The 24,703-nt window shown below is 38.1% G+C and overlaps 1 protein-coding gene across 4 annotated transcripts in view; it reads right to left on the bottom strand.

Annotated features, from left to right (window-relative positions):
• Positions 1 to 412: 412 nt before the first annotated feature.
• Positions 413 to 24,703, bottom strand: part of RFX7 (regulatory factor X7) — a 122,610-nt gene continuing 98,319 nt past the window's right edge. For all 4 annotated transcript variants that reach the window (XM_019665378.1, XM_019665387.1, XM_019665368.1 and 1 more), the window contains exons 6-10: positions 13,500 to 13,616; positions 12,112 to 12,196; positions 11,257 to 11,464; positions 7,648 to 7,943; positions 413 to 6,504 (exon numbers count right to left, since the gene is read on the bottom strand). In XM_019665378.1, the coding sequence (XP_019520923.1) occupies positions 3,238 to 6,504; positions 7,648 to 7,943; positions 11,257 to 11,464; positions 12,112 to 12,196; positions 13,500 to 13,616 (3,973 nt within the window). In that variant the 3' untranslated portion in view covers positions 413 to 3,237. The remainder of the gene's footprint in view (positions 6,505 to 7,647; positions 7,944 to 11,256; positions 11,465 to 12,111; positions 12,197 to 13,499; positions 13,617 to 24,703) is intronic.

Below are 24,703 nucleotides of genomic sequence, written 5' to 3' on the forward strand. Positions count from 1 at the left end.
CTTTTTGGATACAGCTGTGTTTAAAATTTTCTCCATTTTTTCGATTATTTTTCTTTTCAAAGCTTTAAAACACACATATCTAGGTACTCCACAGGCTAACATTTTAAAGCAAACATTATGTGAAAGCAAAAGAAAAGATTTTTTTTTGGGACAACACAAAAGCTCTGTGGCATGGACCATTCATCAGCAATAAATCCTAGTGAACAGCAGAGCTCTGACGAGTACTATCTGTGTATACTTCTGGGTTAGCAGCAGACGGCTGATCAGCAGCACTGTTCTGCCTTGTACTGATTTTCATCCATTTCCCTGAATTTCATGAGATCAAAGGGAAAGAGTGGTATCAGGTCGGTTTATAAAATGGCATGCTGCCTATATAAAATAGATCCCATAAATCACCTTAAGATCCAGTCAGTTTAATATAAAATGTTTTTAATTGTTCTTGAAAACATTTAAAAAAACAATTTTTGAGCACTTTCAATAAAAAAAGAGAACTGAAATGCTACTGCAATATTCAACTACTGTAGTTTCAGCAGGTACAACAGACAACAAAACACTGGGAAATCTGACTTTTTGCACTAAATGAAAACATGAAACAGGGCTTGTTTTTTCCATTTATGATGTAGTTAAGCACATTATAGTACAAGACTATTATATGAACCTCAGATGCACTGCACAAAAACACTTTCCTTCTTTTCAGTTCAAAAGTCAGTGCTTATTGCAATTATATGCAAAATTATTTACTTCATGAAGTCTTATCATGATAAACAGTATGCAAAACGTTTTAAACATCAAAACAATGAAAATAATCTGAGAAAAGAACATATTCAACAATAACTAAGCAGAATTAGTAAACATAAAAAAGTAAATAACTTGTGAATAACTATGCTTGCCTGGTTAACACTGAACCAGTTTCAATACAGCCAAGAAAAAAAAAGTGGTTACAGGAATACCTAGTACTGTACAAGATAAGTCAATAACACTCATGCACATTTTGTGATCATGTATTAACATGGTGAAGCAAACTAAACTTAATTCTTCCTGCTGTAATATTCTCATGTAAGAGAATAAGAAATAGAAATATCTCATTGAGATCAATGCACATTGCTACATAAGACAATTTTATCTGTCACTTTGATGACATTTTTGTCTTTTCATAATGAAACACATTTAAAAAGTTTAATCTGTGGACTGTATTGTTGCATTTATCCTAAGAGATGTGCCTACCACAGGTTCAACAAATTTAGTGCAATATATGAACCCCAGAAAGTTTGCTGGACGAATTCAACCAAATTTAAAGTGTTTGCTGCAATACTGTACAGGGGGTTAAAAATCCTCCAGTCTTTATATTTTTATCAAAAAAGATTTCCATTATTTTTATATTAGTAGGAAGCTAATAATGTAAACAAGGGATTAGAATGGCCTCAAAATCTCCCTTTCAGAGTATCTCATATAGAAAGGCTCCCATCATTTAAGAGAAATCACACAGTTTCCTTTGGGTATTGCATACTTTGGTGTGCAGTAGTGCTGTGTCTCAATGTACAGTGAAGAAATAACTAGCATCAAGAAAAAAATATCTAACAGATCATTAAATCAAGATAACAGCAAACACACACAAATGCCAATAACTAGGACATATCAATATATAAACCTCTGAGCCAACCCTAGCACCATTATTTATCAAAATATGTTAATCACCTACCTTGCAAATTTATTGAATAAAACCTTATTAAATTAAACCCTTCATCACAACTGTTAAATATTCATTGACTGTAGTCTTCTGATTGGCTTACTAATTGAGGTAAAGGAAAGCTTAGCTAGGTTCAAGGTAGTATAGCAATGGTTTCATGTTAGCTTTAAAAACTTAATGGCAATTGTTAAATCTATCTGAAGGTAATCTTGAAAACGCTTAAATGGAGCTGTAAACTAGTGAGAAGATTTGTGTCAACGTGAAATTCATAAATAATTATTCATAAAACAAAATGGGAGCCACAGAGAGAAACATTTTAAAACAAATCCTGAGTGCTTATTTTGCAATTGTGGTTATCACAATAAATAAATTAAGCATGTAATAAAATGCTCCTCTTCTTCAAGTACTATTGATATCCCCCTTTGTTTTATCAGAGATATAAAGATTTGTGGCTTCAGACCTCAGGTGGTGAAATGTTTTTTGTTCAGTTTGTTTTTATCTCCCTCCTGCTTGTTTTCCAAAGAGGTCCCATGGTCAAACTGTATTACCATATTTAGGAGGAGTGAAGGAGTCAGTCACTAAATTGAGAACTTAATATTATAAATACAACAACTTCAAAATAAATCTTAAATAGAATTTTAATATGTGCATGCAGCCATTGTGATGAAATTAAGAAAATGCTTTTCTTTCTAAATTCCCCTATCTCAGTTACCAAATAATAAAACATAAAATATTTTTTTCTAACATGCTTGTAATTTATTCTATTAAATTACAATGTTTGGAGTTGTTTATACTGTGTGTGTGTGTGTGTGTGTTGGCTCCATATTAAAATCAACATTTTAAAAGAAGACTAATGCAAGGTCACAAATATGAATGGCTACTAGTTTTTCCTTTTAAAACTTTTAATGCAGCTTCTGCTTTCCTTAAATTAATATTTAATACTCCTATTTAATTTTCTCCTATTGAAGCCCTTCATTGCAGGTGCAAATGGTACTGAAGTCCCAGAAAGTCCTACAGAGATTTTTCGTTCTACAGTAGCTCTATGCTTCAAGCCTAAACACTTGTAATAACCTGAATATTATCCCTGTTTCAAGGAAGACCTTCTTGTCTACAATTCACCTTAGCTATGATTTCATATCTAAAAGATAATGCCAACAACAAAAAAGCCTATACCTAAAATCAATGGTTTCCTCTAAATTCTGTGTAGCTCAACCACTGAATGAAAATGAACTTATACAAAATAAAGATCTAGACTGCTCTTGTAAAAGCCGGTTCGTCAATTGTTTACTAGCAAACGATGTGATTAAAACAGGGAACATCATAAAACTCAAAACCTAATACTTGTTCTACAGCCTACTGTCTTCAGAAACTTTTTAAGAACTGAGGCAAGTCTAACCATTTCCTATTGAAGAAGAAACCACTTCTGCAGCAAACTCTTTTAAAATGTCACAATTAATAGTGAGTGTTTCTGCTGCGGGAGGCACTTCCATTAAGACAAATACAATACATATGTCTTTAGATACAGTGTGCTACATATTATAAAACACAATTTAACCCAACATTTCAACAGTAGGATGGTCCTTGCTTTCTATCCATTCAAAACCTGATGAAGTCATAGAGCTCATGGATTCACTGCAAATTTGTTGAAACAATGGGTCATTCTTTAATTCTTCCAGTGTAGCTTCATCATCTTGTCCCTGCTGACGACCTGGATCAAACAGTAGATTTGGGTCTAGAGTGTTCAAATCATTGATGCTGCCTGAGAGCTCAGAGGACAACCTGATATCGCTCGAGAAATCTGATGCACTAGTAGTGAGGTCAGAGGCTACCTGACCTACAAGCTGCTGGTTGGTTTGCAAGCCATCTCCACTCAACAGGTCTTTAACAGTGCTATTGAAATCTAATTGTTGCTCTTCAATTTCTGATTGTGCTTGATTATCTCCAGGAGAAAAACTGATCTGATCGGTGCTATTACTTTTGGTGAGGTAAGATGGTGTTTGGAATTCATAAACAGAAGTGCTGGAGTCGATCATATGCTGATTGGCACTAGGAAAAACAGTGGAAGTTTCCAAAATCTGAGTGAGATTCATCCGAGCTGTGTAATTGGAGGGTAGGTTGTTCATGCCCAAACCTCTCACTGCGTCATCATTGTCAGAATCCAGTTTGCTCAACAAAACGTTGGTTATTTTCTTACTGTTTGCTTGCTTCTGAAGAGCATTCGGGAAGGCCGTCTGCATCATGACTGTCAATGGAACTGACTGACTTCTCTGAGCGATGTTGTTGGCACATGAGTCGGTGTGAACGTTGGTGAAAACGTGAACTTCTGGGGTCACCGGACTTCCAAAGGGGGTCACATTAGATCGGGGGATATTCGATACTGGATAGAGGGTACTTCCGCTAAGGTTACGTTGGCGATGAACAGCGGGGCTGACACTACGGCATCTGAAGTTGCTGCTGGCAGATGAATTATTTCCTTTATTGTCGAGAGGGGCGGGGACTGCAAAACCCTCCTGTTTGTTGGTGTTATTTACAGTGGCACCTTGATGCTGCACAGGAGAGACAGGAGTCAAACGCCCAAAATGAGTGTCATGATGTCGGGACTGAGCCTGGTACGACTGCCCAGGCACAGCAAAAGCATGAGGCTTCCTGAAACGGTCTTCCACTAGCTCCTGATAGCTTGGGAGGATGCCATGGCCAGAGACAGACGAGTTACCCACCCCACTATACCCATTATTCATCCATTCAAGCTTTGTTTTGTCAGGGTGTGTGGCCATGGGTCTCTGCATCGGTTTCACAGGACTACTGGAGACAATGCTGGCATCATGATATGCCATACTGGAGCTTATAGGGGTAAATGCAAATGGATTCCTACATTCCACAGGGCTGGGAGGGACACTGCTGCTGCAGTTAGAATGCGGGGTACCAATTGGTGTATGTCGGCTACTCCCTAGAGCACTATCCACAGGTGTGGTCTGGGCTAGCCTGGAGCAAGGGCTCTCCCGTGACAGACTCTGAGACCCAGCAATCATTTCTGACGTTGGGGTTGGGGTTGGGGTTGGGGTTGGGGTGGGCGTGGGCGTGGGCGTGTGGATCGGAGTGCCATTGCTATGGATTGGATGATAGAAGTGGGTGCTGGAGGCGTGAGATGACATTGGAGCTCCTGGGGTTACTGACTGATTCTGAAGGGTCATTCCCAAACAGTTACCGTAAGAATGAGAATTGTTCATTGACATTTGCTGCTCCATAAGCACCAGCTCTTCCACGATACTATCTTGTGTGAGTTCATCATCAAAAGGGAAGTAGCTTTCGTTCGTCTGGGAGACAGAAGGCTCAAACTCCTTCAGTTCGGACTGTAGAGGTAACTGATCTGAAGACTGTGCTTGTATTTGATTCAAAGAAGACTCCTGCATCTGGCTGTGCAGCTGCTGGGTATACGTGTCCTGCGGCATTCCTTCTAACTCCCAAACAGATTTCTCTAAGTCACTGATGTCAGGGTGCTCAGGAATTGTCATAACACTGATATCTTGCTGTTGCTCACAGCCGGCAGACACAAACTCAGAATCCTTAGTGACCTGTTGCCATTCGTTTGGATTAAAGCTGCCATCTGTTTTTGAATCGCTGTCCAAGAGGAAGACGCTCCCTTCAAGTTTGACTTTGATATCCGGAGATGATGATGGTGTTTGCTGTTCTGAAGCTGAATCGCTGGTAATGAGGGCAGAAGAATTCAAGGGTCGGTTTGCCACCGTGTGTGAACTGACGTTTATTGACACCTTGCTAGGAATCTGAGCACCTGCTGTTGAGCTCTCAGTTTTCCCTGAATGTGGAGCCTTTGGGTCCTTCTTTATACCACCTGGCTTCTGACCTTCTATGGTAACCGCGGAGAGCTGCTCCATGATGGGCTTCTTTACAGGAGGCACCTGGGACTCTTGCAATGCAGAAGGCAGTCGCTTTCTTGGACTTTTAGTGCATGACTTAGGGTCTTTATTTATTGAGTCACCATTAGATGGTGAGCTGGTGCTGGTGAATGTTAAGTTCTGAGTGGCAACGGAGAGAGTGATAGTGCTTTGATTATTGCCTGTTGAAGTGCCTGGTAGATTTTCATTACAGCGACTTTTACATTTGGTCCTCTGGTCACAGGCCTTAGCTGTTTTTATTTCAGTGACACCTTCACTTGAAGGTTTTTGCACTACTCCATCTGTGTTACTTTTCTGTCCCAAAAGGGCACTGGGTGTTGTTTTGGGAGCTTTAGTCCCATCAGGGTTCTCTTGGCACTGCACAGGAGGCTCATCTGATGACACTTCCGGCTCCATTTTGACTTCCACAGCAGACGGTCCACCAGCACCGCTGGTTTTGGAGCCAGGAGACTGAAGTGAAACAACAGAACCATTTTTGATCTGTGGGAAGGTCCGTGATTCTTCTGTTGTTCCTGTAGCGCTGTTTACTGAGGCAGAAGGTTTAAGAGGGGCACTACTATTGCTGGGTGTGAGGGATATTGCTGTCATTTTCACCACATTTAGAGAACTCATGTGTGAAGTGGGTACAACAGCGGTTTTAATGGGGCTGCTAGTAAAGAGGACAGTAGTGGGGGAGCGGATGGTGAGTGCACTGGTGTTGGCTGGTTTAGGTAAGATCTGAGGGTAGCGGTGCCGGGCAGAACGGTCCCCACCAGGGCTGGCTGGGACGTTCTGAGGAGTCTTTGGTGCCTGTTTCACAGACTGCATGTGCTGAGTGACCACCTGTACGTTGAGGGGAAGAACTTTGCCATCGGAAGAACTCATTGGACTTGGTGAAGTTACCAACTGCCTGGTCCGCTGGACCTGTTAAAAAGGGGAAAACAAAAAAATCTGATTTGACACATCTAAGATAAAAACAGCAATTCATGTATCTACGGTATTAAGGCATTTAATAAATGTAATGCTAAAAAGGAAAAATAAGACAGTTCCTATGTTAGACGAGAGTTCTTCTAGACTAGTTTCTATATAACCAGACACATCAATATTATAATAAATGCAACATAGTGCAATATAGTTACAAAATAAAATGATAGGTAAGAAGAACATTAAGATGATTTCTAAGGCGATAATAGGAAGAGGACATAAAATCTTGAAGAAACATGCAATGATAAAGCTATCTACCAGAGTGTGCCAACAAGGTGACTCGCTCCCAGGGAGAGTGTTGTGTAAGTGTCTACCTTGTGCGTTAGTAACTAAGCCACTGTGGGTAAGGTCTCAGACAAACTACTCTCCAAGTTTGCTCTACGGGGAATAGTGCAAGGGTGTGGTTACCAGATGGTCCATGTTTTAATAACATGATACTGATGATGATAAGAAAAACAAGATAAAATATCTCCTTAATAATATCATCTACAAAAACAAAAATGCCACTTTGTTTTAGCATGATGCACTCTCATTTAAAAGCCTCTGTCATCATAACCCCAGCTGTGTGAGACAGGAAAGGATAAGACTGTAACTTCTAGTTGTTGATAAAGACAACAAGACTCAGAGTAGCTAAGGGACTTGCCCAGGGTCCTATGTGCAGCAAGCAACAGAACTAGGTCTATGTTAAAGCATCATCAATATACTTACAATTTCGCTATAGCTGAATGTTTAAAAAAAAAAAAATTAAACCAAAAAACATTTACAATTGCATCATCTTGGCTTAGCTAGAGATCAAACAACTCTTAAAATGACTCATCTCTTACATAAAGCTCTGACTGGTTATGTGCATATTTTATATATCTTGGATTTTTGCATTTTCACTTATTTTATAGCTCACTTTGTAATCAACAATGTACATCCCGAATAAAAGACAACCAACTGAAGCTGAATCTATCTGTGGTCACAAAATCGGTTTGTAACTGAATCTACACTTTCACTTGCCTCCTTCTCATGTGCCACTTTTAATTAAATGAGAGATTCCCCACCATCCCAGTATGAACAAACACTGTTTAACAACATTACCGGAATGGGACTAGGGACAGCTGCCACAACGATACCAATAGGCTGAGGAGAAAGGATCGCAGGATTGCCATTAGAAAGATTCGTCACTCCGTTGGTTGTAGTGCCTTCTGATTTTTTTGCTGAGGATTCTCCTGGCAAAGGGGATTGCAGTTTCTGTTCTTGCTGTTTCTTCTGAATCTTCCGTTGCAATTGCTGTTTAGCATCAATAGGAGATGGCAAAGTCTTCATCTGTGGCTGAAAGGAATTACTTTCAGCTGTAGGTATAAAAGCAGAAGGCTGGGTAATTCCTTTAATTCCTGAAAAGAAACCAGAAGGAGAGCTAAGATAAACACTTTCCTTTAGAGAAAGCAGGGACAACTATATTTCTTTGCATATGTAGCCATCTACTGGACAAAGCAACCCAAATCAGCAAATTTTAACTCATGATTTCTTTATAAAGCATAAGGATTAGACTTACAATTTATAAAAAACATGTCAATATGGTTTTAACTGACACCTTAAAATATGGTTCAACTTAGGTGACAGTTTCAGTTAAATGCACAGTAACAGATGAAGATTTTGAAGAGTAGAAGCTATGCTGAGAGCATGTTTTACGTTTTATCAGATATCAGAGATTTCCTTCCCTCCTTCTCTAATTAGAAATTCATCCATTTTCATGATTTTACTATTTAGCCCACAAGGGGCACTCAATAAATATTTGCTGAAACCATCCATATCTTAGAAAAAAATTATATAGGGAAGCCTTTAATTTAACTCTACCAGAAATTCATGAAAACAGGTACTATTATATAATTATTCCAGTATGATCTACGAGAAATTTAGCAGTTTCTTAATGAGACAGAGGTTAAGATATTTTTTAAAAGTGTCACCGAGAAAACTTTTTGCATCGGTAGTAAGATCAACACCGAGAAAGAGGGATGATAAAACAAGCAAGAGATAAATTTTAGTAAGAAATATTGATTATATAGTATAATTAATTTTTTCAAAAGCTCATTTCCCACTTAAGATGTTGCATAAGATCATCAGAAAGTAGGCAGAAACAGTGGAAGGAGGGAATGAATGAGAGGACAACACCGTCCTTCTGGTACACCTTGCTATTCCTTTCATCAGCCCAATGTCTGCGTTTCATTGTTCGGTTAACAGCAATAACTTGGGGTGGGGAGACAGGAAGGAGAGCAGTGACTGTAAACCACCTCTCACATACTCACTCCTCGATAGTCACTCCTCTTCCGACTCCCTCTTGTATCCATTAAGTACTATTTTGTCTCTTTAAATCCAGCCTGCACGGCAGAGCTCCCTCCTGGCCCCTAGCCTCAGCTACAGCTTCTGGGCACCTGTGCCCCTCAGAGCCTCTGCCAAAGGCTCAAAGCTGTCTTATCCCTCTTGCCAGCGTTTCTGGGCAGGGATGAGTTCCAAGCAGCTGACTTACAAAAGAACATTTGTAACACAACCTGTTCTTAATATGGAGACTAGATTTATAAAAAACCAAATTCACCTTCAAAGGATGCAGATTAATCACTACCAAAAGGTATTCAAAAAGATGTGGCAATGGCTGAGAACAAAATTTCAAGAGAGATTCTAAAAATGTTTTGAGTAATGATACAATTGTCACAGTTAGCTTCCCAGGCTGACCACTTCCATAATGGGAAAACATGTTTATATATGCATATTTAATATTTTTGTTTAAAAACACTTTTATTTACACGTATGCTTTCAAAACTCATTCAATTCATTCAACAGTTCTTTCATTGAGACCTTGTGAACACTGGGAATAAAGAAAGGCGGAGCTGTTTCTTTGCTCACGATGCCTCCTAAGTCCTCAACTTAAAGTGCTCTTCTAGGGGTCAGTAGGGGTAGGAGAAACAGAGCACAGAAATGCTGAAGGGCCCCTATGTTTTAAAACCTCATTTTGCCAGAAGATAAGGAGGCAGTATGGTGTAACGGAGTTAACCTGGGCTTTTGAGGTAAATAAATCAGATTTCAAATCCTGGCCCCTCGACTTTACTGTCCGTGGACAAATTTCTTACCTCCCCAAGTCTGTTTCCTGATCTGTACAATGGGATTAAATGTCACCTGCCTCACGGGACTGCTGGGGAAAAGTGAGGTGACATATGCCAGCAATCTAGCTAGATACGGCTGTCTGAGCATTGTCCTGCTCATGTACAAGCAAACAGATAGAGGTCATACAATTTACATCTAGACAGAAAAAATTATGACAAGACTCCTGTAAAGGGTTATTTGGCTGAGGTGGGTCCCAAAGTGACCATAAAATGAAAGGACAAAATAATTACAACCCCTGCCCCCTCCACACACACAAAACCTAAGGCTTCTGATGAGTACAAACTGGAAGAAAAATGATTAATTACTAAAATGATTAAGATAAAAAAGGACGTTATTTAAGAGACTACAATTCTGGCTGAGGTAAATCTAGAGTAGATATAAAAATATTTACATGGAACATTCAGAAGAATCATCTCTGGAGAACAAGTTTCACATTAATACATTTTTCAGAGAAATTATAATTTCCTAGGGTAATAACACAATTTATTCACTCTTTTTTAGGTTTATAAGGTATGATCTAAATGAGACATTTAAAAACTTTTAACAAACAGATATTGTACATAGGTATTAATTTAGGAGGAAGTAATTTATCCCAATAATACTTGCAATTCCTAAAACTGCCACTTCAAAAATTCCTATTTGAATGAAAATACTCAGTTGCATATTAAAAATCACTCTTGCTATTTTATAGTAATGCTTCAGAGTGTTTTTTCTTTTTAATTTTTATAAGAGTTTATTTGAGCCAAAGTGATGACATATACAAGGGAGCATGATCTCAAGTGCTCCAGAGAGTAAGTTTTGCAGCTTCTCTTACGCACTTGAAATTAAGGAGGGGGCGCAAGGAAGATGACAAGGAGGTGGGAGAAAGCAAGGCAGGGACTGGATTACAGGATAGTTAATAAGGTTATGTGCTCCCTAACAAGAGGGTAAATACTCCTTCCAGGGGTATCACTGCTGGCATTTCAAAGGTGTGTTAGGATAGATGCACAAAAACAGTGGACAGCGTTGGCTTAAAACTGTTACAGACCTGGCAATGACTACCCACCAGGACCTGCCCAGTGAGGAATTTATGATCAGACAATTTATTTTTTTGTGAGACTAAGGTGCCATCTCGCATTGTCCAAAGATCATTTTATTTGTAAGCATCAGTTTCTGGTATAGGGGTCTAGCAAGTAATTTTAAAATTTAATCTTATCTAATATTTATTAAATTGGATACACTATATTTAAAAGTACACACATATTCTTCCAATTTTAAATCAATGGAAAGATTAATATAAACTGGGAAATCTTAAAAGTTTCATATTTCAGCAGAGCAATATATATAACTATAGCTTTAAGCTTCAAAGAGAGAGGCCTATTATTATTATTACTATTTTTGTTGGCTAAACAAACCCATATGAATTTAGTGTTAAGTGAAGTAAGAGTGAACTCATACATACAAACACTAAAAAGACAAAGAAGTTCTTTGTCTTAACTCTTCTCTTGCTACCAACGCAAATATAGTAACACCCCTGTCAGTATTAGCTTGTTACCAATCATTTTGTACCTGGTGGTGCTGCTGCCATCACAGTTAGAGCTGCCATTGACTTGGTGCCGATATAATGACTTTTTACAAGGAAGCGGGCTAATTCTAAGACCGTGTCAAATGGCTGGCTTAACACTTTCTGGGCCCACTCACACACAAGACGGCAGGCAGAAGAGATAACTTCTTCGTCAATATTTTGAAGCTGCCCAGAAGGTTCAGCTCCCTCCAACTAAACAAAAGAAAATGAAAAAGTTAACTTTTAAAAGAAAGTTCAGAGAAATTAAACCAAAGCACATTCAAAATATGTATTCTAAATGAGAAGATATAATCTAAATCTGTCAGGTCAAAGTACCATGAAGTGATCCGTTGGCAAGCATATTAGAGCCTTGCAAATAAAAGGCCTATGCTTATACCCACCAGTACACAGCAGCACTGTGAACATAACATTTAAATGGTTGTCAAACAACATGTAAATACTCACAGATCTTTTGAATCTTTTTAAAGCCTCTTCTGGCATCAATAAAACAAACTATGTCACTAGCCTTTCTCTTCTAAAAACATTTATAATACACATATTATTCTACAGCTTAACCTTTCCTCCTGACAATATATATTGTCAATATATATTATGGATATATTTACAAATCAGGAAGCTTAGACCTGTATTTGTTCTCACCCAATTTCAGGAATCAGGTTGATGTAAGTCACGCATGCTAACATTTTTCAGCCACTGTTGAATTTTTTTGTCTCATTTATTTTGTAAAAGGCAGAGGTCCTGGTCCATGGTTTTATCCAATTGAGACCAAGCAGTATGCATTTCAAGGTTGATATTAAGACACATTTTGACTTATTAAAAAGAAAAGGCAGAATTCTTACCCCATCTCCAGTTTTGTGAAAGTCAAGATTGGGCAGTGTTGGCATATGAACAAAAGCTTTTTTTCTTAGTCCACTGTAGCAATATGTAATAAACAGTTAAGGACTAACGTATTCTAAATTAACCAAACTGCTTATATAATTAGCACTTGAGAAGTAACCATATACGAAATGAAAATAAAATCAGCATGAAATAACATCTACTTTCTGAGTTCCTCAGTAAGAGAAGCCTTAAGATTCTGAACTCAGGATTTTTACTCTTCTGAAACTAGAATAATCTTTGTAGCATGTTACTGTCTTAAATGAAACAAAATTATTCTCATCTGTTATAAATTTAATGAATAAATGTTTTTAATAAGCCGTGCCAGCCACCAGTAACAGGTCAGAAGGAAAGGACTATCCAGATGGAAACCTGGCACAGAGAAGGGAAACTTTAGCCCAGGGCACTGGGACAAAAACAACTCTTAAGAGTGTCACAAGGGCTTTAACCTTTTCATTTCTCTTTTTCCACTGAAACACATAGGATTATCGCTTGTAACATGCCAAAGACACATCAAGACATTTCTGCTTGTACTCAGGAAATAGGGACAGTTCATGTAACAAGTGGTTGGAGAACACCTGGAAGCATTTTAGAAAAGCAGCCTTCCATCTTCCCCCGTCTCTCCTCTCCTCCATAGCAGTGAATTTTCACACTGTTAAAAAGGCCAACAGCTCAGCAGAGAGAAATGAAGTATTTCCAATATGATACAGAGACACTCCATTTTACAATCTTCTTCCAAGAACAGGAAGAACTTTAATAAATTCTTAATTTTCATTTCCTTACTCCTGTTTGCTCCTAAGTATTTCTCCATCACAAGAGGGACCTCTTCTATGCCCTGGCTTTAATTTTAACAGACTTTAAATGGTTGGCTGAAACATGCTTTAGAGAGAACACTAATCTTCCGGTACAAGTTCCACAAGAAAGTTTTTTGAGTGTTGTATATTTTGCCAAGGAGATCCTTATGTTTCTACATTAGAGGAAGTAAAGAAGACAAGCTAACATCTTTCTCCACTTTTATTGATAATGTACAATTGCTGTACTGTGTCACACACCTCAGTAATTCTGATTGTTAAAGAAAAAGAGATCAAACCATTAAGTACGCATCACAGCTACAGAGTAATGTGAAATCTATCACAATCCTAATAACCACTATTTGTTATTTCTCTTGCAGTTTGATAAGTAGCTGGGAAAGTAACATTTATAATTATTCTACTAAGTACTTTTGAGTTGTTTATATTTAATGATTTAAATTTATTTCTAAATATAGTTGCTGGTGGAACCACAACAGCAGACATTCGGTGATAAATGAGTACTTAAGGAAATTGCTAAAAACCATTCTGGTAAAGGATATTTAGATTTTCCTCTCGTGCCCAGACGACGTGCCTTCATGTTTGGAAAGACATTTTTCATGATCTTTCCAAAATCAGCAGCACTTAGTGGATGGTAACCAAGATTGTCACAATAGCTTCTGCAAAAGAAGGAGAGACCAGTTTAGAGGGCAACAGAACTCAGAATTACACAGCACAGTGCTATCTCAGCACAATTTGATACCTTAGACAAAGTGAAAAAACACGTCACCTTCGAGTCATTCACAGCAATTTTCACTGATATCTGATCATCATTCTCTGGAGACTAACTCAGGTTTAGTTAGCTTGTTTCATCCTCAGGGTATACAGTACCGCTGCGTTCAATAGCATTCAGGAACTTGCAGTAAAGAGACACTGGTGGTACAAAGTTTTCCAACTATAATCCAACCCTGCACTTTGAAATAAGTGAATCCAGATCAAGCAGTAGGGCCACAAGTTTCCACATATATATATCAAGCTCACATACTGGGATGATTTCCAATATAAACATTATGTACACCAGACATTAAGACACAAAACTCCTACACAGTTTAAAATAGAAACATGATATACTAGAACTAAGAGGGACCTTAGAGATCGTCTATACCAACACTCTCATCTTACCCACAAGGGAAAAAAAAAAAGGCACAGAGAGAGATTCTGAAGGTCCAGTGTTCTCCCCTTAGCCCGACCACCCTAATTAATGCCGGGAAAAGAGTACACTGTAAGGCAGTAACTTCAAATGCGACCAGAGAAACAAAGCAAGTTTAACTACTACTGGAATCAGGTGTTCTGTTTTTCTCAAGAGGTGCCAGTCATGGGTAAGAGGCCAACCCTCCTCTACCAGTCAGCAGCAGGCCAAGGGCACATCTTGTTCTGGCTACCAAGACCGTCCTCATAACTGTTGGTCTTTGGGAGAACCACTAGCTAAGAAATACCGAAGAGGAAGTCAGAGGAACTGCAAAGTACTTCAAGCGAATTTCCCCACCTCACCCCCCATTTCAGCATCAACCAGAGCAGGTTCTTGATGAAGTCATGTGATGGAGAGCCAAAGAGAGAGGCTGAGGGTGAAGGAAGGAAGGAAAAGCACTGGACGGCCTGGTGGGCGGGGTATCATGGTCCCTGGGACTTGAGTTCTTGCAGACTGCTGAATGTCCTGGCAACATTCCCGAAGTGACCCGAACACACGAAGTTGAACTGGGAGAGACGCAGGAGGAGGTGGGCACCCTTGGGAGTCTTAGTAGAGAGAAAAGGGGGAGGTCTGGAGACAGTGGTATTTTTCTTGATTGTGCCCTCCCTATCCCCACACCAAATACCACATTCTTCTGGTGGGGGGAGGGGAAGAGAAGATGCCCAGCAAACACAGTCCTAACAATACTGAAGAGGAGGGAGACGGGAAAGGCGCTAACGCATACCGGGAATCCCCCTACAGCAGTATTAGATTAGATATGTCATACTTCAATTGAGACTAAATGCAATGCTCTGAGTGGTTCAGGGATCACAGTTTAAGTTACAAAGTGAAGGGGTGACTGCTTTTGGGTGCTGACAATTTCAATGAATTGTATTAAGTCATAACCATTTCGGTAACAAGTTACATCAGTCATTTTATGGCTTAAACCATCACAGAAAGAAAATGTGAATGAAGCTCCTTTGCTTTTCAGGGATTGGACACGTTTGCTTGACCTACAAAAGAACAGAATTTCTCTTGCCCTTCAAGTCCTTACTTAAATGTTATGATTTCTGAAAGGGTATCTTATGACTCCTCTATCTAAAGGCGTGCCCTCGCCTGTCACAACCTCACCCTATTCCCCATCAGTGTCCTCTGTTCCTTTTCCTCTCATGGCCTAATTATGTAATAGCCAATTTACCTGTTGTCTCCTCAGTCAGAGCAGTGACCATATCTGTCTGGTTCGCCATTTTATTCTCAGCATGAGGAACAAGATTTAAGAGTCACTGTAACCCTTAATATGACATTAAGTAGGTCATATTTAAAATGATGAGAAACTTTAAAGAAACATAAAAACAAACAAACAAACAAAAGCAAAAAAACCACCAAAAAATAAAAGCCTGCCCACTGGCTCCTATGACAACACTGGCAGATGGGCCTAAAAAAACTGATACCAAATAAATTGAAGCAGGACAATGAGCTTATTGAGATAAAATAACCATTCTACTCTCCCTCTGAGATTTGAATTTTGATGTTTTTTCAGTGTACATCAAAATTTTTTACTTTGGTAGAAGTGGTAGGTGAAAGGTTGGCAAAGTTAATTATCAATTTGCTTGTCAAATACAACTAATCCTGAGTGTGATTTCAGATTATGACTATCCAATTTCATCTGGATTTTGATTCTTCATTTCATTATTCTACTAAAAGAATAATTCACCTTCTGGAAGAACGGCCAAATCATTAAAATACTCTTTAGTGGAAAAATATAAAAAATATCTTGCAGACACATAGCAACTCAAATTATTTATGCCTCCTGAATCAAATAGTAGGCAACGTTAAGAATAAAAGTGTTCATGATTCAAAATTCTATACTTGGACATGTTATATGTCAGTGAGAAAATAAAGAGAGCCTCAATTTAAAAGCAACAATAACAATACTGGAACAGGTTGTCAATTTCTTCAATTTTGTAAAATCTTAGCATTGGAAATGAGTTCTGCAGCTGTATACTTCAACTTCCTGCCAGATGTGGAAATGGCCCGACTCCTAAATGATGGGTTACCTCAATGTGAACACGTCCTCTGATGGGAAGGGCTCTATAATGTGAGGTAGCCTACCCAATTTTCAACAGTTCTAATTTTCAAGGAAAAAGAATTTCATTATTAGAGTCCCTTCCTCACTGAGAAGATCTAGATACTCAATGATTGTTTTTAATCTAATTAAGTATTTACTGGCTATCTATTTGTAATTTTAAAGCCAGAGATATCTGACAAACCATAGGTCATTCCAGGCCAGTGAAAATCTTGGTTAGTTTATATCTCGTTTTCCTGCTTCATAACTAACTGCAGGTTGATCAAGCAAGATATGATGTCAATTAACACCTAACTCAGCATCAGATTATATTTACTAAGACTCAAAAAGGGCAAGAAACAGAGAATGTTAATAAGCTCTCCAATGTCATTATTAAAATGAGATCATTTGCTTTTTCTTACTCTTTTTGTTTTTTTAAATTATGCTTTTAAGACATGGAAATTAAGCCTCATATTCAACATGACCATTAACGCTTCACTCAAAATTCTTGTTAGCAAGTCAATCTTAAATGTTTAGCTGTACCATTTACAAACTAATTATATAAGTTAAAGGTAACATTGTTTAAAGGTACAAAAATATAAACAAAAATCATACAAGACAAGTGGTAAAACAGAGCTAAAGGATACCTATATATACCTGGACATTTTTTGAGTGCTTTGTATGTATTATATCATTTAATCCAACAACCTTAAGGCAGGCATTTCTTTGTCCTGCAGAGTTGTTTTATATTCCTTTCGAGACACTACGTTTCAAACCATTATATAGGAGCTCCTATTTTCTTAGATGTAAAAAAAAAAAAAGGCCTCAACATTATTTATGTAAAAACATGTGCACATGTTTCACTTACATATATGTAAGTAGTAAATGCCTGTTAGTTATAGTGCCTAAAATTAATAAATGCCAGTTGATAAGGATGGTGATAAGTAGTCCCTAAAATGCACTTAAGCTGTCTCATCGTAATGGTATATTACTACATACAAAAAGTGTGATGCAAAATAATGGTCTACACTACCACACAGAAAATCAAGGAAGACATCATTACACATGTATGAAATATTATACAGTTTAACTATTTTAATGTAAAAAACCACATACTTTTAATTTGTGTGGGAAAAATTCTATTTGGCATATTCTTGGTCATGGACTCCTACAAATCATGATATACTCATACCTCTTGGAGTTAGGTTTTAGTTTTTGGATAAACAGAAGTGGAATTGCTGGATCATATGATAGCTCTATTTTCATTTTTTTTGAGGAAACTCCATACTGTTTTCATAGTGGCTGCATCAATTTACAATCCCACCAACGGTGCACAGGGGTTCCCTTTTTTCCACATCCTTACCAACACTTATTTCTTGTCTTTTTGATATTAGTCATTCTAACGGGTCTGAGGTAACATCTCACTGTGGTTTTGATTTGCATTTCCCTGATGACTAATGATGCTGAGCATCTTTCATGTACCTGTTGGCCATCTGTATGTTTTTTTCAGAAAAATGTCTATTCAGATCTTCCTATTCTTTTATTAGAATTTCTTGCTATTGAGTTTTATGAGTTCTTCACACATTTTGGATATTAACCCCTTATCAGACATATATGATTTGCAAATATTTTCTCCCATTTAGTAGGTTACCTTTTTGTTTTGCTGATGTTTCCCTTTGCTATGCAAATCTTTTTCATTTGATATAGTCCCACTTGTTTATTTTTGTTTTTGCTGCTTTAACTTTTGGTGTCGCATTCCAAAAAATCATTGCCAAGGCCTATGTCAAGGAGCTTACTGCTTATGTTTTTTTCAAGAAAACTTTCTTTTGGTTTCTGGTTGCAGAGATTATCTTTTTCTATCCTTTTATAATACTTTCAAGCTATGTGTGTCCTTACATCTACAGTGAGTCTCTTGTAGACAGTATATAAATGGCTTTTATTTATTTTTATCCTTTTAGCCACTCTATGTCTTTAGATTAAAGAATTTAGTCTATCTACATTTAAAGTAATTATTGATAGGTATGTACTTGACATTTTGTTAATTGTTTTCTGGTGTTTCTGTAGTTCTTCCATGTTTCATTCTTCTCTTGCTCTCTTTGTGCTTATAGTGCTTCCTCTTTATCCTTTATGTATTTACTACAGGTTTTTGCTTTGTGGTTACCATAAGGCTTACATACAACAACATATCTGTAACAGTCTAATTAAAGTTCATAACAACTTACGTTTGATTACATTGTAAAGCTCAACATTTTTACTCCCATCCCAACATTTTATAATTTTATGCCACATTTTACATCTTGTGTATCCCTTAACTATTGTAATCGGTTACTTTTACTACTTTTGTCTGTTAATCTTCATACTAGCTTTATAAGTAATTAATCCACTACCTTTACTATATATTTGTCTTTCCAGTGAGACTTATTCTTTCACAAGTTTTCTTCTTACTACTTAGCACCCTTTAACTTCAGCTTAATGAAGTTCCTTTAACATTTCTTGTAAGGCTGATTTAGTGACGATGAACTCCTTAAGCTTTTACTTGTCTGAAAATCTCTTTATCTCACCTTCAATTCTGAGTGATAACTCTCAGGTACAGCATTCTTGGAGGTTTTTTTCTTTCAGCACTTTGAATAGATCATGCCACTCACTCCCTTCTGACCTGCAGTTTCTCCTGAGAAATTTGCTGATAGTCTTACTGGGGGTGTTCCTTTGTATGTAACAAGTTGTTTTTTTCTCTTGCTGCTTTTCAGATTCTCTCCTCTCTTTAATTTTTGACATTTTAATTACAATGTGTCTTGGTGTGAGTCTCTTTGGGTTATTTGGAACTTTCTAGGCTTCCTTGATCTGGATGCCTGTGTCCTTCCTCAGGTTACTGAGGTTTTCGTCCACTACTTCTTCAAAGAGCTCTTCCCCTTCTCTCTTCTTCTCCTTCTGGGAGCCCTTTAATGTGAATGTTAGTCTGTGTGATGTGTCCCATAAGTACCTTAACCTATCCTCCCTTTTTCTTCAATCTATTTTCTATTTTCTGCTCTGGCTGGGTGAGTTCCAGTGCCTTGTCTTCGAGTTTACTGATCTTTTCTTCTGCTCAATCTAGTCTGCTGTTGAACCCCTCCTAATATATTTTTCAGTTCCTGCATTCTTCAGCTCTGTGATTTATACATGGTACTTTCTTATACTTTCCATCTCTTTGTTGAAGTTCTCACTGTGTTTACCCATTCTTCTCTCGTGGTCAGTGAGCATCTTTATGGCATTATTTTGCATTCTTTATTAAGTGAATTAGTTATCTCCGTTTCATTAAGGTTTTTTTCTGAGTTTTATCATGATTTTCTATTTGGAACATATTCCTGTTTCTTCATTTTGCTCCACTCTTTGTGTTTCTATGCAGTATATGAAACAGCTAACTCTTCCTTCCAGGAGTGGCCTCATATAGGAGATGAATTTTGTCTTTTAACCATGCACTAACTCTTGGTTGTCTTGCAAACCTTTGGGCCTGTCCATGCAGATTAAATTTTTTAATAGATTCTAGTATGTTCCAAGACATGTCAGTGACCCAAAGGGGAGGATTTCAGCACCTAGACTCAGATTGATTGGAAGTCAGACCCTCAGGCATCAACCTTAAATTAATATGTAAATATATACATACTAATGTACATATACGTGTATATGTTAAAGTCCTGTAGAACCAAAAACATAAGCCTCACTAGCCACCAGTGTTAGCAGACCTAGAGGTGTCCCCTGGGTAAGTTGCAAAAATGAGGGCTTCTGACGAGTGTATAAAGCTCTTTTCTGGGAGATACCAGCAAGCTGGAGCAAGGCAGAGGGAGAGTGCCAATGGCATCCATGGTCTCCATTCCTTGGGAGCTGCTCCGCAGGCCACTAGATATATACCAATCCTGAAGCCTGCCCCTCAGGCCAAAGGTCCAGGACAAGCAGAGGTCTCCTTCACAGAAAGACTGGGGGGGTCTTCCCCAGTCTGCTTGGGGGTGGTAGCCTGCCAAAAACTGCGTCTCTGATTGCCACAGTCCTATGGAACCCAGGAATGAAAGTCCCACTGACCAACAGAGCCAGATGACTAAGGTGTGTCCTCTGGGCCACAGCTATAAAATCAGGGCACCAGATATAAAACCAGGGCCCGAGACACATGTAAGGCTCCCGTCTGGGAGACATCAGTGCTCTGGAGCAAGGCACAGGGAGAGGTTCAAGACAGCACCTGTCTCTGGAAAGGGTTACAGTCTGTCCCTAGATGCATGTTTAATTAGAAGCTTGCCCCTCAGGCTGCACCCATGATAATTAGCTAACAGGCATCCTTCACAGTAAGACCAAGCTCCTGGGTCTGCTGCCTCCTGCAGGCCCTGGGCGGCAGTAGCTGTTTAAGGACAGTTTGTCTGTTGGTAACAGTCATGAGGATCCCACCAGCATAGGCCCCACTGGCCACCAGACCCAAGCAATGTAAAGGTGTCCCCCAGCAGCCCCTGCAAAACTCAGGGCACCATACAAGGATATAAGCTCCTTTCTGGGTGACTTCTGTTTGTTAAAGTACATGGGACCAGGAACGCAAGCTTGCCTGGCCCCCAGAGCCAGGTGATTATGGTGTGCCCTGGGTGGCAGCCACAAAAAATCAGGGCATCAGACGTGTAATTCCTGATTAACCACCTCTCTTCTCTAAATTTCTACCCAAATCCAATTTTACTACACTAATAGTTCCAGATATTTCTGGAATCATATTAGTAAAAGGATAAATTCGGATATGAACAAGGTTGTCTACATTAAAAAACAACAACAACAACAAAAACCCCAATAAATTCTAACATCATCTTGTATAATCACAACATTTTGTAGATGAAGAAACTAAGGACCTGAGAAGTGAAGATGATTTGCAAGGGTAGTTAGTCAGTGGTTATTTACATCACACCAGTGAGTCAAGCAGAGTTGTATACAATGGGTATTCAAAACATATTTGTTGACTGGTGGGCATGCAACATTTTCAAAAGGCTTCTTGTGAACAACAGTGATCAGTCCCCAATCTGATTTGCTGCATAAAATCTCAAATTGATAAATACATACAGCTATTATGTAAATAGTATGACATTCTTCTAGAAACTATGTCAGCAGAAAATGATGAGTAATATATATTTAGGTGCCTTTAATGATTATATAGAAGAGAAAAATGGACAAAGACTCAGATTCTTTACAAAATATGATATCCAACTGGCAACAAATAAAATTAGTCATCAAGGAAATGCAAATTAAAACCTAAATGGGAAAAAAGACCTAATGTCCATACAGAGTAGAACGGACAAAGAAATTGTGATATATATTCATAAACGGAATACTAAACACAATTTCAATGAATGAAACAAAACTACACAAAACAAAATGCATGAATTTACTAAAATAGACAAAAGAACCCCGTTCTTTTAAAATAGTAAAAAAGAACTCAGATACCCAATTATTGTATAATTTCATTCATATAATGTTCAGAAATAAACAAAGATAATCTGTGGTGTTAGAAGCTGGGCTAGCAGTTACTCTAGGGATGGGGGTTGGGGGTTGGGGGGTTGGAGGGTGGTAAGGGTAGTGACTAAAGGACGACACACAGGGCCCCCTGGGGTGCTGGGGATGCTGTTTCTTGCCCTGGGTGCTAGTAATATGAACGTACTCACTTTGTGAAAATTTAAAATTTGTGTACTTTTCTGTGTGCATACTATACCTCAATAAAAGTTATATAAAGTACTGTAAATAAAATGCAATGACAGAGATATAATACAAATAAGGTGCCACACAACCACAGAGAAATCTCTTCTCTGAAAGTAATTTTAACTTAGAGAATTAAAGGTATAATGATATATGGAGGAAATGGATTTAAACAGCTTTAGAAAGCAAGTAGATTTAATCATGTGGGTGTTGAGGTCAGATGAGGGGGAGGTGTTATTTATTTCATGTGGAGGAAAGAGTATGAACAAAAACTGAGAAGAGTAGCATATGGTTTTGAAACCCCAAGAAGTTTCAAAATAGCTAAGGTATAGGATGAATGGTGGGAAAAACGAGGGAGAGGTAAAGTTGATGCAAAATTGAGGTTTATACCAGGTAAGGCCAATATGTTGGACTATGGAAGAGTTTGAAAAATAACAATTGCTGCAATATATTGAGGGCTTACTATGTTCCAGGGATTGTGATTAGCATTTTCACAAATACAGTTTTAAACCTTAATAAAAATAGCATGGTATTCTTACATTTCACAAAGGGATAGAAAGCAAACTGACACTAAAGGTTAAGGATTTGCCCATGGCTACAAACCCTAGTACATGTCTAAGTTAGGACTCAAACTTAGCTATGGCTAGCTCTAGAGTCCAATCTTTCTCTACCGTATAATTCTACCTCCCTCTGAAAAATATAAGACTTTGGACTTGACTGTGTACTAAGGGAAAATATCAAGTACAATTAAGAAGGAGTCTTTCATAGTCTATGCTTATTATAGACTTAAAAAAATCTTTATAGAGGTTTACATTTTCCAGGCTGAACAGTTTTTAATTCTTATGATTAAAATGGCCAATTCAGGGAGAAGATATGTGCAAACAACAACTCCAATAAGGAGCTAATAGCCAAAATATATAAAGAACACATACAACTCAACAACAAAAAACCCCAAACAATCCACTTAAAACATGGGCAGAGGACACTTCTCCTAAGAAGAAATACAAATGGCCAACAGATAGATGAAAAGATGCTCAACTTTACGAGCTATTAGAGAAATGCAAATCTAAACCACAATGAGATACCACCTTACACCTGTTAGAATGGCTATTATCAACAAGACAAGTATTAACAAGTGTTGGAGAGGCTGTGGAGAAAAAGGAACCCTCATACACTGCTGGTGTGAATGTAAATTGGTACAGTCACTATGGAAAGCAATATGGAGATTCCTTAAAAAAATCAAGAATAGAATTTCCATATGACCCAGCAATTTGGGGTATTTACCCCAAAATTTTGAAAACATTTATCCATAAAGATATATGTACCCCTATGTTCACTGCAACATTATTCACAATAGCCAAGATATGGAAACAATCTAAGTGTCCTTTGACGAATGATTGGACAAAGAAGGTGTGGTACGTGTATATATAATAATACAATGAATATTACTCAGCCATAATAGAAGATGAAATACCGCCATTTGCAACAACATGGATAGATCTTGAGATTACCATGCAAGCAAAATAAATCAGACAGAAAAATTCGAGAACCATATGATTTCACTCATATATGGAATATAAAACTGAAAGTAACAAACAAAAACTCACAGCCACAGGTAACAGTCTATTGGTTACCAGAAGAAAAAGGGGAGGGGGGGAGGTAGAAAAGGTTAAAGGGGGTCGAATATATGGTGAAGAAAAGAGATTTGACTTTGGGTGGTGAACACACAATATACAAATGATATATTATAGAACTGTACACTTGAAACCTGTATAATTTTATTAACCAATGTCACCCCAATAAATTGAATTAAAAAATGGCTGGATCCATTTCAGTTAATTTTCCAATGAAGTATGGTTAGAACTGCACATAAAATTTCTGGTCCTTTAACATTCATGGATTTCAATTTTATAGTTTTGGTGACATCAATGGAAACTGCATCGTAAGGACCACTGTAATTTATTTCTCCATAAAACAATAGAAAAACTGGCAAAGCTGGTCAGTATCAACTTTGCAGAACTCTGGAAATTAACCCAAAGCTTGCAGAAAATTGAAGAGTATTTATCCAAGAAAAATTACTGTTTTTCAGTAAAAACAGCTTGGTATCATTTTAACTTGCCCTAGTCCAATCCCCCATTCTCTAGCAGTAGCATTGAAAAGTAAAAGCCCATATTCCTAGTTTGGCCTGGTGGCCACCAGAATACAGCTGGAGAGTTCTCAAAGCCTTATTCCCAGCGAAGTGTCATTATTTGTTGTGAGTGGTGGATTCTGCAGAAGACTCCACCTACAGGCTATCTGACCTGTCATGGAGTTTGCCCACTACAAAACGGTTTCTCCCCTGCAGGTGTAGAAGGGTGGAGAGAGGAAGTTAAAAAGAATTATAGGCAAGTGTTTTAACTTCACGGCTGTCTGAGACAGTGGATGAAAGTTGGGGCAAACAAGATATTAACCAAAAAGCTTAAAAGAAAAAGCTGGGAAACGACATGTCCATAGAAGCTTTGAAAAACTCCGACATATTCCCGGGAACCTAGAAGGCCTTGCACATGTAAAGAGCTTGTGTGTATTTCAAGAACTGAGAAGGCCCTGAGCTCTCACTTCTGGCTAAACTTGAGGCTCTGCAAAAGCAGGAAGTGAAGGTTAAGAAAGGATTTTCAACTGCTTGACTGTTTATGGTGTACAACACACACACACACACACACACACACACACACACACACACACACACACACACACACACACACACAGAGCCCTCTGGCAAAGCCTGGGGTATTCCATTGGTTCAA

This window comes from Hipposideros armiger, unplaced genomic scaffold (assembly GCF_001890085.2).
Source record: "Hipposideros armiger isolate ML-2016 unplaced genomic scaffold, ASM189008v1 scaffold_12, whole genome shotgun sequence".
Taxonomy (NCBI): Eukaryota; Metazoa; Chordata; class Mammalia; order Chiroptera; family Hipposideridae; genus Hipposideros; species Hipposideros armiger.